The sequence below is a fragment of the Miniopterus schreibersii genome, assembly GCF_964146895.1.
Source record: "Miniopterus schreibersii genome assembly, chromosome: 12".
Taxonomy (NCBI): domain Eukaryota; kingdom Metazoa; phylum Chordata; class Mammalia; order Chiroptera; family Miniopteridae; genus Miniopterus; species Miniopterus schreibersii.
Genome location: NC_138112.1, coordinates 35,717,689 through 35,732,645, shown reverse-complemented (window position 1 = coordinate 35,732,645; position 14,957 = coordinate 35,717,689). Strand labels below are relative to the sequence as shown.

Here is a 14,957-nt window from a genome sequence, read left to right as displayed (position 1 = left end):
CATGCCTTCCCCAGCCCTGCGCTTTACTTCCCAAACACACTGAGATACTGGACACTTTTTTTTAAATCCTCACCCGAGGACATGCTTAGAGACAGGAAGAGAGAGACAGAAATCGATTGGTTGCCTTCCCTACCTGCCCCGACTGGGGTTCGAACCCTCAACCCAGGTATGTGCACTAACTGGAACTCGAACCCGAAACCTTGCGGTGCACAGGAAGACGCTCAGCTGAGCCACTCCAGCGGCCGGAGGGACACTCTTTTGAACTTCCTTGATTAGTGTGCATAGGAGTCTCCTAGGTTTCCTACTCGTCCTTCAAGGCCCCTTTTTGCCTCCTCTGGAAAGCCTTCCTGAACCTCTCGGGCAAAGTCAGACTCTTCTTTCCCGTTGTCAAATTACACCCTGTGCTCTAACTGTGTGTTCACGTTGCATGCTACTCCCCAACCAGACTGGAAGCTGGGGAAGGAAAGAGGAAGGGCCTTGTGGGATGCTTGGATGTGCCCTCCACTAGCGCCCAGGGCAGTGCCAGGTGCAAACTGAGTATTGAGAAAACACGGCATAACTAGGGGCCTGGCTTCTCCTTGAACTTTTTTTCTAGAAAGTGAGTTCAAGATGCTTAGGAAAAAGTATTTGATAAATAAGTGAACAAATGTCTTGACAGCAAAATAAAATCGCAGGTGCGGCCTCTCACCCGAGCTCCGGGGCAGAACAGGGCTGCCACCCAGGGGCAGCTGCGTCTGCCGGGTCGCAGAGCTGCCGACTACAAGGCCCAGAAGGCCTGAGGACCGCACATCGCTCCAGGCCACGCCCCCTCCCGGGGGGGGGGGGGAGGCGGCCCGGGGGCGGGGCCGGGGCAGCGAGTCCCCCGCCGGGGTGTAGTCTAGGGAGTGCGATGCCCCAGGAGCTCTGGGGCTCACGCAGCGCAGGCGCAGAGGGTTGGGTGGCAGCAGCATCAAGTAGCGGCGTTTTGGCAGCAGCATCCTGCAACAGGTGTAGACAGGTGGGTGCATCAGGGGGAGGCCGGAGAGGGAGTGTGCACCTGGCCCTCTTGTCTTACCTGTGTCAGGGCTTGGAAATGGGAGGGAGCGGCAGGAGACGCGGGGACAGGGCTGGGCCTTCCAGCCCAGGTGTGCCAGCCCTTGCTACGCAGCAAGTGGGGGAGGGGCAGAGGCACCTGCTGGCTGGTAAGTCGCCCTCAGGAACAGAGTGCGCCTCGATGCCAATCCAAGCTCCATCACATACGTGGACAAGTCGATGTAGCTAGCGCTCAATTTGTGTATCTGCAAAATAGGAGTAAATTTCGTACTCATCTAACAGTGAGAGTGGGGACAAGGTAAGGTAATCTAGTATGTGAAGTGGTTCCCAAACTTTGCTGCACATTGAATCAGCTGGGGATCTTTAAAGACTATCAAGGCTTGCTTCCCACCCCCCGATATTCTGGCTTAGTTTTTAATAGAGTATGACCTGGGTATCTGGAGTTTTAAAAGCTCCTACTGGTATCATGGTTAGAAGCTAGGACTGCTGGTTGTGAATCCTGGCTCTAGTGCTTACAAATCAAGGGGATCTGCACAAGTGACTGGTCCTCTCCAAGCCCCAGTGTCCTGGGAGTGACAAGGATTGTTGTGAGGCTTTGATGAGATAATAGACAAAAGCACTGAGTAGTGTGCCTGGCAAAGTGCTCAGTCATCTGCTATTGAAACATTATTTTATGCACTTTATAAATGGCTCCAGTGGGGTTCAAATATGAGGGAGGCTTTTCTTATCATGAAGGTCCCTCATTTATCGCTGTGATTCTAATATTCTGTGCTGCCAGCATTTCAGAATTCCAAGGATTCTAACATTTTATGAGTTACTCACTCCAGCCTCTACCTGCCTCACAGACACACTTCTACAGATCTAGAAAGAGAGGCCAGGAACAAGGGACCTGGCCAAGGTTATGGAACTGAGATTGGAATCCAGGCTCCTGACCCCACCCCCACCCCAGCACAGTGGCGGCTGCCCTGCTGACCCCACAGGACAGAGCTGCCATTATCTGCCTGGAGCAGAGAATGGGGAGGAGAAAGGCAGGCCTGCTTTGTTTACTTACACTCCCTTAAACATTTCCTCGGTGACTCCCCCAGGGAGGACAGGGCTTGGGGCTTCTCTCCCCAGAGCTGCTCTGGAACTGCTGATGAGGCCTGTGTGTCCTGTGGCCCCTCTGACAGGTCCCGCCTGACTCCATCCTGGGAAGTCCTTTTGAAGAAATGGCCCTGGTGAGGGGCGGCTGGCTGTGGAGACAGAGTAAGTGAACCTGGGCCGAGCCCCTGTCTGTCCTGCACCTTGTCCAGGGGAAGGGGTGAGGAAAGTGGCTTGTTGGGCCTGCCACAGTGAACCCTTCTCTGAAGAAACCAGGCCCTTTCAAAAAAAAAAAAGTTTTTTATTGATTTTAGAGGGAAAAGAAAGGAGAGGGAGAGAGAGGGAGAAACATTGATGTGAGAAACATCAACTGGTTGCCTCCCGTACACACCCCAACCCTGGATGAAACCTGCAACCTGGGTATGTGCCCGGACTGGGAATTGAACTGGTGACCCTTCAGTGCATGGGCTGATGCTCAACCAGCTGAGCCACAGCAGCCAGGTCAAGCCAGGCCTTTTTTATGCTCCCCCCTTTGTCCACACTTTTCCCTGTGCCTGGAATGCCCTTCCTACTCCTGACTGCTTGGTAAACTTCTATTTATTCTTCAAGACCCAGTTCAAACATCCCCTTCTGTGAGGAGCCTTCTCTGACTTTTCCTCTACCCAAGCCCCTGATGTAACACCAAACTGATTTAGAGGCTCACTCCTCTGATCCCTAGTGCCTCTTCCATACTCTTGTTATAGCATCAATCTCCTTATAACTGTGGGTCTCACCACCCCCCAACCCATGCAGGCTTCAGACTGTGAGCTCTTCAAGAGCAGGGACTGGGTTTGATCCTCTGTGTGTCCACACCACTCCAAGTCCAGGGCTGCCCACATAACAGGGCTCAGAACAAAATGAAAAATGCCTCTGTGCTTTGGAATCCATATGGCTCTAAGAAGCTCTCGTATGTCTTTGCCCTTTCTGTTAAGATTTCCAATTGCAAAATGTCTGAAGCTAGAGCTCAGCTTCTGGACCCGTACTCTGACCAGAGTCATGATCTTAACAAGAGCTCCCCTGGGCTAGGAGCCCTCTACTCCCCTCCATGACCTATTCTCAATTCATTCAGTTCAGCAAACACTGAGCCAAGGTCCAGCTGTGGACCCCCTCCCAGGTTTTTGGAAGAGGCAGACACTACGTGAATGACTGTCACACAAGTCAGAGATAAGAGCTAAGATGGAGGCTCATGGCAGGTAGAGGTCTTTGCCCTTGAAGTGACCTGGTGCTAGGCCTTGGAAGCCCTCAAGGGAGGAATCAGGCCATTCATTTGCCATTCAAAACATTTACAGAGCCCCTACTCTGTGTTAGGCCTAAAAGGAGGCAGTGGGTGAGCAAGACAGAAAGAGGACCTGCTGTCATTTCAGGGGACAGACAAGGAAGGGTGGTTACAACTCTGGGGGACTGGGGAAGGGGACTCTGGGAGCCCAGCCAGGGTTCCCGCCCCTAGCAGGCTCTGCGATCAGCCTGCCTGGCGGGTCTGGAATATCGCACAGGCTCTATCCTTCGCCGCTGGAAACGGAACTGGTTCGCTCTGTGGCTGGATGGGACCCTGGGCTACTACCAGGACGAGACCGCGCAGGATGAGGAGGACCGTGTGCTTATCCGCTTCAATGTCCGCAACATAAAGATTGGCCAGGAGTGCCACGGTGAGAAGCCCTTTCCTCTCTGGCACTGTGACTATGGGTATGCCCCTCCCATCATGTCTGTCTGAGAACACCTGCATTGGAAGGCTCTTTGCAACTTTCAGAGGGCTTATAAAGACATTGCTTCTAGGCCTCTATCAGCTCCAATTCATGTGGGTATGAATTAGGAAATCAGGTCCTTACTGAGTTTCTACCTTGTGCTGGACCCTGGGCCCTATGCTGGGGGTCACAGAGGTGAATCCAATACAGTTCCTGCCCTCTAGGTGGTAGGAACTGGATAAAGATGAAAGGAAATAAAAGAGCCTCAGAGAAGTTAAGTGACTGGCCCAGAGTCACACAGCAAATCTCAACAAGACTAAGGCCACAATTATAAACAGTGTTACTGAGAGCTAAATGTACATAACTAGAGAAGCGGGCAATGTGGAAGGGTTGAAAGGCTCTAGGAAGTAGAACAGAATCCCAAAGAAAGTGTGTGGGATCAGAGGAGGTTGGCAACGGCCAATAAACAGAACCCAGAGAAGCTGGTTCCTATTCTTGTTCCTGGTTTACTGGGGGGACCTGGGGCCTGTGCCCCATGGAAACTCCTTATCTGTGTGTCTGCCTTTAGATGTGCAGCCCCCAGAGGGCCGGAGCCGAGATGGCCTGCTGACTGTGAGTCTACGGGAGGGCTCCCGCCTGCACCTGTGTGCGGAGACTAAGGATGATGCCATGTGAGTTGCTCCCAGGAGAGGATGGGATGGGATCTTGGGGAATGTGATCAGATGCCTCCTCCTCATGGGCCTTCTGGTTCCCTGAGGTTAAGAAGAGGGGACAGACAGACCAGTCAGGTTGGTGGAGGCTGGAAGAGTGGATTTGGTGGCTCATGGTGATTAGTAAGATACCCAGTAAACTCATCACATGGTCTATGATGAACTCAGGATTGTTGGGGGAGGAGTGTGCACACCTTCATCAAGTGTGTGGCCTCTGATCATTCGAAGTCAGATCTTTAGCAGCCTCTGAAGTGAGCCCTCACTTAGGGGTGATACGAAGGAACAGAGCCCTGTGGCATCCTCAAAGCACCCTCCTGAGAAGATGTCCTCGTGGGGGACTGATCTGAGGGGTAGGCACTGGCCTGCCTAACAGAGAGAGCCTGCCATCATGGGGCACCCCAATGTCAGACCCAGGTCCATACTGTGAGACTGGGCGTATCTTCTTCAGGCGCTGGCTGCTCACTCACATTCTTTCCCTTCCTACCCTCTGGCAGAGGGTCAGTTGGCCTTTGCACTATAGGAGAGTGAATGAGATGGGGTGTGTGGGAGTGGGGGAAGCTGAGCTCTGGGTAGACAAGGCACAGAGCAGCCTTGTCCACCCCAGACAGGTGCCATGGCAACCAACAAAAGCCCAATTGTCCTGTGTCCACTGGGCCTTTCCAGGGCTCTGGGGTCAGAGTGTTGGGGAACTGTTTGTAGGTTTTGGATGTGGAGGGGAGCCTGTAGCTAGAAAACCGGCCCAGGCATGTCAGAATCTGAAGGTCCCTAAGAGACCCCCAGGCCCAGTTGTCTATTGTCTACATGGGGAAACTGGACCTTCTAAAGGGTAAAACTATGGACTAAGAATAAATTACGAGTTTCCAGCTCAACTGAGGGCTCCGTCCACGTGACTGGGGCAGGGGAGGGGGTCACCTTTGTATACACAAAATATCTCCCCCTTCGAAAGAGACTGGGGCTAGAGGCTGGGTGGGGGAGTTAAATCTAAAATGTAGGGGCCCATCCCCCTTCTCCCAAACTACCCCCTCATGGTCTGGTTGGGTTTGCTTTGCAGAGCGTGGAAGACGGCACTGCTGGAGATGAATTCCACCCCGGTGAGCCCCCACTCCCTCCTTCTCTCCTCCCCACCCCTACCTGCCATGGAATCATGGGTGACTCAGATTCGGTCTCCACCTGCTAGGAGTTCTCAGTTCTCATATATGTGAGTGAAGAGACTTGTGCAGACTCAGGTGCCCTGAGTCCCAAGTAGAAAAGAACAGAAGACAGACCACTGGTGCTCAGAGGAGGGAGAGGCCTCCAAGGACGGGGTGGCATGTGAGTTGGGGAAAAGGAACTGTCTTTTATCGAGCAACTATTATGTGCCAGGTGTGGTACAGGTGCAATTCCAGCTATTCCTTCCTCACAACAGTCCTGTGAAGTTAGGGTTATTGTGCCCTTTCTGCAAATGATAAGACTGAGCTTCATTCATGTACACAACAAACACTTACTGACTTTCTACTATATGCCAGGCACTGTGCCAAGGGGTCAGGGATCTGAGGTAAACTCAGTAGATGTGAGCCCTGCCCTTATGAACTCAACCTAGTGGGAAACCAGATGTGAAGCAACTAATTGTACAGTTGTTTATTCTACTGCAGTGGTGGTAACTGCTCTGACGGAGACATACAGTGTACATTCAGTGTGTGACCATCTTGGTGGCCTGACAAGGCTTAAAATGAAACCTGAAGGATAAACAAATAGACTGGGTGAAAGCGGTGGGGTGGGGTGAATGGAACAGTTTTCCAGGAAGCGGGAACTGCATGTGCAAAGGCCCTGAGAGGGGTTAAGACTTTGGCAAGTTGAAGAACAAAAGGAAGTCTGGGGTGGCTGGAGCTCAGGGAGTGAGAGGGCAGTGGGGGAGGAGGGATGGCAGGGCCAGGCATTAGGGGCTGTGTTAAGGATGTCAGTTTCTCCTAAGAGCATCAGAAAGTCATTGGAAGTTTTTAAGCAGGGGCATGGCATGAACAAGTCAGGCGAGATTTGTATTTTTAAAAAGATAGTCTGGCTGGAAATGGATTGCAGAGGGTAAAAGTGGATGCTGGAGACTGGTTAAAAGGCTGGGACAGTGTCCAGGTGACCAGCTGGAGGCCTGGACTAAGGCCCTGCTGGCGGAGACAAGCTGACAGGATAAGACATGTTTAGGAGGTAGAGCCAATAGAGCTTAATAAGGTGTGGGTTTGAGGAGCTGTCCAAAGCCCCCAGCTCAAGGGTGGCCCAACTTGGCCTTGACCTCCATCTGCCTGTCTCCGGATTCTGTGCTTGCTCCTTCTATCTGTGGCACAGTGGAGTCTACTCATCTTGAGAGAAAGTCCACTGGGAAGTAGCAGGGGAAACTAGGATGCATCTAGAAACGCCCTCAGACATCTACCTTCTGAGGGCCAGGCATGCTGCTGAGCACCTGACATCGGTTATATCATTTAATCTTCCAACAACTCTGGCAGGAGTTGATGTTTTTAGTCCCATTTTACAGATAGGGATGCTGAGGTTCAGAGGGGGAGTGATTTGTCCAAAATCTCATAGTTTTAAGTCAGTGAAAAGGCCTGTACTGGAATCTAGGTCAGTGTGAGGTTTTGAGGGAAACTGCATGAGCAGAGGCAGGGAGGTGACATGTGCATTTGTGTGTGTGTGCGCTTGTGTGTATCGGGGCCCGGAGTCTGGCCTGGTTGGAGGGTAAGGTGTGGAAGGAAAGAAATGGGAAAGATGACTTCTGAGGAGCTATGTCACAAAGGGCCTTGAAGTCTAGTTAAAGGAACTGAACTTTATCCCAGGGTTGTGGGGAACAGTAAAGGTCATTAAGCAGGATGGGCTGTGGTCACACTTTGGGGAGCAGACTCAGGCCTCTGGGTAGAGCTGGATTAGAGAAAGCTAGGAGTGATGAGGCCGGGGCAGTGGTCAGCAGGGTGGAGGGGCCCCCAGTTGGGCTAAACTAGCTCTGAGCTCCAAACCCCCCAATGCAGGGCGAATCAGTCGCACCCAGGAGGGGCGGGTGGAAGGAAGGGAGGTCGGACCATTCTGCACTCTGTGACTCTATGAAGCTGCCCTGTCCCTTCTCTTCCTGTCTGCCTTCCTGCCGCTCTGCTTACCACACCTCTGCTTAGATCCTCTACTCCACCTCTCACTGTTCTACACACACACATCCCCCCGGTCCCAGGGCCTGCTCCGGAGGGGTGTGTTTGAGCCTCTGTATCCCTGTACCAGTGTCTGCCTGTCTCTGTGTGTTCATGCCTGGGGGGGGTGCTTCTCTCTGTCTTGTACCCTATGTGGGAGTGACCTGCGCTTTGTCTCTTCACATCCTGCAGGTTTATAAGGTTTATACCCCACTCTGGGTGGAGGCTTGAGGAGGAGCCCCTGACCCCAGCTGTCCCAGGGAACACAGGGCTGGGGCTCACCCAGGGGCAAAGCTGGGGGGGCCAGTGAAGGAGGCAGGTGGCTGGGAGGGCAGATCAGAGCTGTTTTGTCTTCTCTGGAGATGGGGAGCCTCAGCAGCCTGAAACGGGTGAAGCTGGACTGATTCTGGAGAGATGCTACTGATCCTTCTCTGAGTAACCGGCAAAACCATCACCCCCTCTTAGCCTCTCTCTCCCCCTTTACAACATGGGCTGAGGAGGAAGAAGACACCCCCAGCCCCTGCCCAGCTGGCAGAGGGCTGTGATAGGGCCTATGAAGAACTGTGAGTCTCTCCAGATGTAGAGGGCCTCTGACACCTCCCTTCCTCCTCCCTCTTGGGTTTCTGTGGCCTGAGCAGGCCCCAGCTGGAGCCACCGTCCCTCCCAGAAGCCGCCGGGTTTGCCCCAAGGTCAGGTGTGTGACCAGCTCGTGGAGCCCCTGTAATGTTGAGAGGCGAATCTGGGTAAGTGCTGACTTAGCCCTCCCTGCCTCCATCCTGGCCACCAGGATGTGCCTCCAAAACTGGGCCCGGTCACATCCCTTCCCTGCTCACAAACATTCCATGGCTCCCATCATCCATGGGACATCAACCACAACCCTGCTTTCAAGGCCCTTGGGATCTGGCCTGGGCCAGTCTCGCCTACCACAGGCCCCTCGTCCGCTGTGCTCCGACTGCTTTGCTGTACCCTCTTCCTAGCTGCTCCAGACCTTTTCCCTCTTCCCAGCCTTTGCACATGCCGTTCTCTCTGCTGCAAAAACCCTTAGTTTCCACATTCACCTGACACACTGATGCTTATCCTGTAAGACCCACCTCAAAGACTGCCACCTCCTCAGGGAGGACTTCCCAGACCTCCAGGCATTGGCATTGACACACAAACACACACACAGCTCACTGCACCAATACTTAGTACTGCCTTCATTCTGCGGGTTTCAAATCTGTTATTTCTGTCTTTGCTCTCCCATGAGACCTGGAACTTCCTCCAAGGCAAGGACCAGGTCTGATCAGCTCTGCCCCTGTGGAGCCTGGCACAGTGCTGGGTATACAGCAAGAGGTCAAAGACTACTTAGTGATGGGGACAGTCTGTTGTGTCCTTCCTTATACCTGGTGCATAAGGGACAGGCACAAGTAGGCCTTAGGAATATTCACCGAATGAGCGAACAAGTGGATTAATAAAGGGAGGAAGTGAAAATCCTCTGCTATGACATTTTATCATTTAATCCCTGTCTCCCTGCCCACCCCGCAGTGTTTCTGGAAAGCAGGATTTGGGGATGAATCCTCTCTCTGTCCCCAGTGCTCAGCCTGGGCAAGGCCGGGGCTTCCCCTAGAGTACCTGTGGTCTTATAGTCAACTGTGAGCTCTTTTTCTAGCACAGTGCTGCTCAATGTGGTTGTGCATTAGAATCACTTAAGGACTTAGAAAAAAACAAAACACAAATGTTCAGATCCTATCTCTGGATGCTCTGAATTTTCTTTGGAAATCTGTGGTTTAAAATTTTCTCCTGGTGATCTGATGTGCAAGAACCACTGAGCCCAGAAGTACTAGGACCACCCTAGTGTGGCTCTAGAGCTTCAGCGTGGCTCTGCTGGATTCTCGCCGTGGCTAGGGAGTGGACAGTGAAGGAAAGACTGCCCCTATTTACAGATGAGAAAACTGAAGCTCTGAGAGGTCATAACTTGACCAAGGTCACTTAATTCATCAGTAACTCTCAGCCCTGCATTCTGAGGCATCCCCCAGGCCCAAACTACGATTCAAATTTGTTTACAGTAGGGATTCCTAAAAATAGGATTTAAAAGGCTGCTAACCTTTAAAATCTTATAGTAAGTACACAACAGCTTTTCTCAGGGAAGGGATCTATTTGCATGTGACCTCCTGAGTCACACGACCCTATCCCTACTCACAAAAGGGCCTGGGCCTGTGGAGAGGGATAGGACCCAGAATCAAGTCCTTTGGTTCTGTCCTTGAGGTCTCTGGGGGATCCCCTTCCCCGTTGCCAGGTGACCCACATGACTTTACCTCTGGGCCTCCCGGGCCTGGAGGGTAGAAACATGTGGCCTACAGGGACATGAGGTGGTGTTTTCCATTCTCTCCAGGGCCTGACAGGGCCACTGGCTCCCTGTGCAGCTGCAGAGGTGTACGCTCTAGACCTCAGCTTCCCTACCGGTAAAATTGGAGATGAGTGCTTAGACCTCTCTAGCCCCTTTCTAGGCTCAGAGCTCAGATCCTGGCCACCCCCATCAGAAATCCCTGTTGGATCACCCTTGGGGAAGGAGCACAGTGAGGGAAGTCACTTGAGACTGAGCTTTGTTTGTCTGAGCCTCTTGCATTGCCCTGGGGCTGGTCATTGTCTCTAACTTGAAAGTAGACTTAGAGTTGGGTGACCTTAGTTCCAGTCTGGCCCTGTATTTGACTCACTTGAGATAAATTAAATATATTAGGCATGTACCGTGTTCCAATCAGGCCTGATTAGGCTCAGTCCCTGCCCTTGGTGGTGGTGATGGGGATGTCTACAAGTCTGATGAGAGAGATTCACACTCACAGGGATACAAACAATGACACTACTGAGTGACTGGTGCTTTGCTGAGATGAGGGGAGTCTAAGGGCAATGGGTGTCCAGATGGGAGCTCAACAGAACCTGAGGGTCAGGAAGAGTAATAATTGAGTTGACTCTCAAAGTTAGGTAGTTGAATAAAAAAGGGTGAGAAAGGCATTCCCATCCATGGGAAATGGCCTGGAGATTTGAAATCACAAGGTGTACTTGAGAACTACCCTTTACAGCTAAACTTGAAAAAGGTGTCATGACATGTTGGTTCTCTCCCTCACCTCTCAACCATTCTTCAACCCCCTATAGTTTGGCTTCTTTCCCCAATCACTCCTCTGAAAAGTGTTTTTTTAAGGTCACCCACAGCTGCCAAGTTACCAAAACCAATGGCTTGTTCTCTTGGCATTTGCCAAGAGGAGGGACAGAAGAGCATATTTAGAAGATAAAGTCATGAGACCTAGTGGCTGACAGGATGTGGAAGAGGAGCGTGTGAAGACAAGGGTGCCAACGTGATGTCTTGGTTTGAGTGCGTGGTGGTGACATTTAGAGAAAAGAATTTACAGGGCAGGTTTGGGGGAATGGAAGGATGATGAAATCACTTTGAGATGGGTGGAATTTAAGACACCTGCACTTCAAAGAGGAGTTCGGCCATTCAGGTGTGAAGCCCAGTTGGAAAGAGATAGAAGGTGGAAGGGGGCTAAGAAGGAGGAGCCGGGGAGAAGGGGATCCTCCAGGACTGCTCCCCTGTAGGTAAAATGAGGGGCTTGGATTAGGAGCTTCCGTTTAATTCAGCAAATATTTATTCTTGTCATTCACTAGACCCTACTGGTTACACAAATAAATCTGATTCCTTGCCTATAGGTAGCTCACATCTGGGGTACAAGCAGGAAAGGCCCAGAGGAAGGATAGGAACAAGAGGCAGAAGAACAGCCCACAGAGAACTCGGGAGGAAAGGATTCTTTCTGAGCCCAGAGGGGCTTCCTGGAGTGGGTGACTTCTGAGTTAGGCTTTGAGGGGTTAGTAAAAATCTAATGGGAAGGGGAGAGAGGGGGGCAGGGAGTGCATTCCTCCCTCCCAGAGAGATCACTGACCACTTTCTGAACCTCCATCCCCAGCTCTGTGGTAATGTGATGATAATGCCTGTGGTAAGGAATAGAGGAGGTGACAATGTGAACACCTCCCTCAGGACCTGGTACATGGTGGATGCTCGATAATACTTTAGTTACTTCCTTTCCCTACTGGATCAACCCCCTTCCTTTCTCCCCAACCCCCTTCTATTGCCTGGGCCTGGGGTTTGGCCAGGTCTCCCTCTCCGTGACTAGGAGAATAGAGAAATTCATTGGGTTTTTCTAAATGGAACCATTGGAGAGCTGCTAGCAAATATTGGACTATCTATGAAGGATGTTGGAAGCCATGGAGAATTTTTGATTAGGAGAGTGCTAAGTAGGAGGCCAGGGCAGGAAAATGGCATCACTGGGAGCTGGATAATAGGGGCTGAGCTTTATAAAGAGAAGGACCATGGACCTTATGGAGAGGCAGGGTTTTTCTCCAGGAGTTTGCTTGTCCCTGGAGACCCATTTCTAAACTTGGGGAGGCGGATCCATGGGCCAGAGGGGCTTGAGCTGGATGTAGTGGGTAGGGGACCAAACCCGGGCCAGGGCGCTCCCAGGCAGCTGACCTGGCTGGGCTCCCCAGGTGCGTGTCTACAGCCCGTACCAGGACTACTATGAGGTGGTGTCCCCCAACGCGCACGAGGCCACATATGTTCGAAGCTACTATGGACCGCCCTACGCAGGTAAATTCCGGGCCTGGCCCGCCCCTTGCCTCCCTCCAGCGTCAGACCCGGACCAGGCCCCATCCTTTTAGTGACCACGGATTTTCCCAGGTACCCTCCACAAAGCCCCCCCCCCCCATCCCGAACTCGGGATAGCTCTGGGACTACAACCCCTCCCCATTCCAAAAGTGACCTCACCTTTCCAGGCCGCTCAATACCCGTTCCTGAGCTGGTAGCGACCCCTGGTGGCTAATGTGGGAATGGCCGCCGCCTCCCGCTCCAGGTGTGGTCTGGAGGTTTTTAGAGATCCCGGGGTTCCCTCGCCTTTCCACCGTAGCCCACGGTCCGAGAACATCCGTAGCAGATCCAAGGCCTGGAAGCCGTGGAGACGGGGCGCACTTCCTTACCGCGTTAAGTCCTCAGTTTCTCCGACTTAGGAACAGGACAGTGGGCTCAGCGCCTTACCTTGGGTTGGGCTGGAGTCAAGCGATGATCGCTCTGCTCCCGCCTCTGAAGTGTCCGGCTTTCTCCGCAGGCCCCGGCGTAACTCACGTGGTAGTGCGGGACGATCCCTGCTACAGCTCCGGAGCCCCGCTGGCCATGGGCATGCTTGCGGGGGCCGCCACCGGCGCAGCGCTGGGCTCGCTCATGTGGTCACCCTGTTGGTTCTGAGCCCTGAGACTCAGTGCGTGAACCCTGCGCATAGTTTACTCCTTCACCCCACCCTCCACCCCAAGCCCTGCCCAATTTTTGCCGCCTCTTTTCCATTTAGTCATTCCGAGCTTGGATCATCCCCTTCCATTCCTCACCCTCACCCCCAACGTCGGAAGAAGCTATCATCCCAGGCACAAAACTTTAACTCAAAATCCTTGTATCTACCGCCAGACACTCCAGAAATCCATTACAGACACATGGATATACTTCCCCCAAACACAACAGGACACAGAAAACACAACTCATATGGCTTCGTTTCCCAGATGCTGGAGACGCAGGAGTTGGGGTTCTTCCTCAGATGGCTCCAGGCTTGGTGGGCAAAACAGGAGTTAAACACTTGACAAGGCAGTTATCAGTCCTTGGACAGTATGAGGGCAGAGAGTGAGGAAGGTAGACTAGAAGCTTGTTGGCAAGAAGAGGGCAGAGCCGTGACCATCATGGCATACCACAAAAATTAAAGGGGCATTTAATTGGACTGGGGGTGGGGCAGGGGTCAGATCTTTATGCCCCTGCAGGTTAAGCAGCTTCCTGGGTAAGGGGGAGATGTGAGATTTTCTTGGAGGAAGTTTCATAAAGAATATATTGCCTGTTTTGTTAACATACACATACCCAAACCCAAAACACTGTTTAGTCCCATCCTTCCCACTACCAGCTTACTGGGTCCCCTGTTCCTTCAGTGTTAAGCACCTATTTCCCATGTCAGGGTGCCTGGGGTAGCAACTGAGCTGAACCAGGGGTCCCCTTGCTTTGAGGGGGCAGGTGAGATGTTTGGGACCTCCAGCCCTAGGATGGTACCTCTATCAGGAAATGCATTTCTGCTCCCCAGAAGCTTGGCCCTGTGCCCACAGCTATGGCTGTCACCATCTTAGGCTTTGTTTCCTCCACTCTGGGGGAGATGGTAGTGTTCACTTCTGGAGTCTGATCCACCTTTGTCTTAGACCAGAAGGCCCCCATATGTGCCTGCCTCCCTACGGGTGGTCCAGCAGTCTCCCCATTTGATCCCTTTCTAGCCTCCTCCCCCAGCCTGTCCCAATCACCACAGAAAAGCTAACATCCCTACCCTGTAGCCAGAGTAGCCTGCGAAAGTTCCCCTGTAGATAGGGGCTCCAGTCGCCCTGCTGCAGAGACTAATAAAGGTGTGGTTGGCTCTAGCCCTGGCTCTGGCTTTGTTTGTTCTCCCTGGGCCCTGTCTCCCTAGGCCATCTCCATGACTCAGCTCCTAATAGTGCCTTCTCTGGTATAGTAAGAAGTGTGGAGTCTAAGGTCAGGTAGAACTGGTGACAGCATGTTAGCTGAGCCACTTGGGGCAAATCACTTAACCTTTCTGAATCTTGCTTTCCCCCACCCATAAGGTAGCAAGTTGAAGTTGGCCATCCCTGAGGGCTGAAGAGAGAGGCTGTTATCAGGGTCTTTGTCATCTGAGCTAATGCGTGAGCCTGCTTTCTGAGAGTTCTGAGATCTTTCTCAGTACGTTCCCACCCTTCTACACTTGAGTCAGTGAGTTGATCTCAGGGACCAGGTGGTCAGGGAAGGAAACACAACCATCTTGCATCAGGTCTTTTGAGGCTGTAGGTGATCTGGGAAAGATGGTCTAAAAAAACACGGGCTTGAGAAGGGATGGGGTGGTATCCAAAAGGAAATTTAGGGCAGTTTCCCAGAAGTAGGATAAATAGATGTGAGCTGGGTGGCAAAAACAGGTGTCCACTTCAGCCATATCCCCAGAGACATCAACTTAGAGGGGGACATAAACATCAATGATTCAACGAGGTAAGAGATGAACATGGTGCTTCTGAGGAGGAGGTATCTGACTCTGCTAAGGGAACTGGGGAAAATTTTGGGAGAGGAAGTAGAAATTTAGGGTGAACCTTGTAGGATGAGTAGGAGTTTGCCAAGCAGAGGAGGGAGGGAGAGCTTTCCATACAGAAAGAACAGATTAAAGAAATGGCATGAGCAAAGGCCTTGGAAC

At 52.2% G+C, this 14,957-nt stretch overlaps 1 protein-coding gene across 2 annotated transcripts; it reads left to right on the top strand.

Annotated features, from left to right (window-relative positions):
- The first annotated feature begins 847 nt into the window (after positions 1-847).
- Positions 848-14,141, top strand: PLEKHB1 (pleckstrin homology domain containing B1). 2 transcript variants are annotated; one of them, XM_081153853.1, is made up of 8 exons: positions 879-997; positions 2,202-2,277; positions 3,645-3,797; positions 4,402-4,504; positions 5,595-5,634; positions 8,322-8,426; positions 12,199-12,298; positions 12,813-14,141. In XM_081153853.1, exons 1-8 carry the CDS (start codon positions 890-892, stop codon positions 12,947-12,949), a joined length of 822 nt encoding a protein of 273 aa, XP_081009979.1. In that variant the 5' UTR covers positions 879-889; the 3' UTR covers positions 12,950-14,141. The 2 variants fall into 2 exon arrangements, with proteins under 2 accessions (XP_081009980.1, XP_081009979.1); XM_081153854.1 differs by lacking the exon at positions 8,322-8,426 and having other exon boundaries at positions 848-997.
- The last annotated feature ends 816 nt before the right edge of the window (positions 14,142-14,957 follow it).

What these genes read in the sequence shown, in the direction of transcription:
- PLEKHB1 (XM_081153853.1), top strand. Translation starts at nt 890, where the DNA reads ATGCCCCAGGAGCTCTGGGGCTCACGCAGCGCAGGCGCAGAGGGTTGG. An exon ending in CGGCTGGCTGTGGAGACAGA is followed by an intron (nt 2,278 to 3,644) that starts GTAAGTGAACCT and finishes AATATCGCACAG; the next exon opens with GCTCTATCCTTCGCCGCTGG. An exon ending in ATGTTGAGAGGCGAATCTGG is followed by an intron (nt 8,427 to 12,198) that starts GTAAGTGCTGAC and finishes TGGGCTCCCCAG; the next exon opens with GTGCGTGTCTACAGCCCGTA.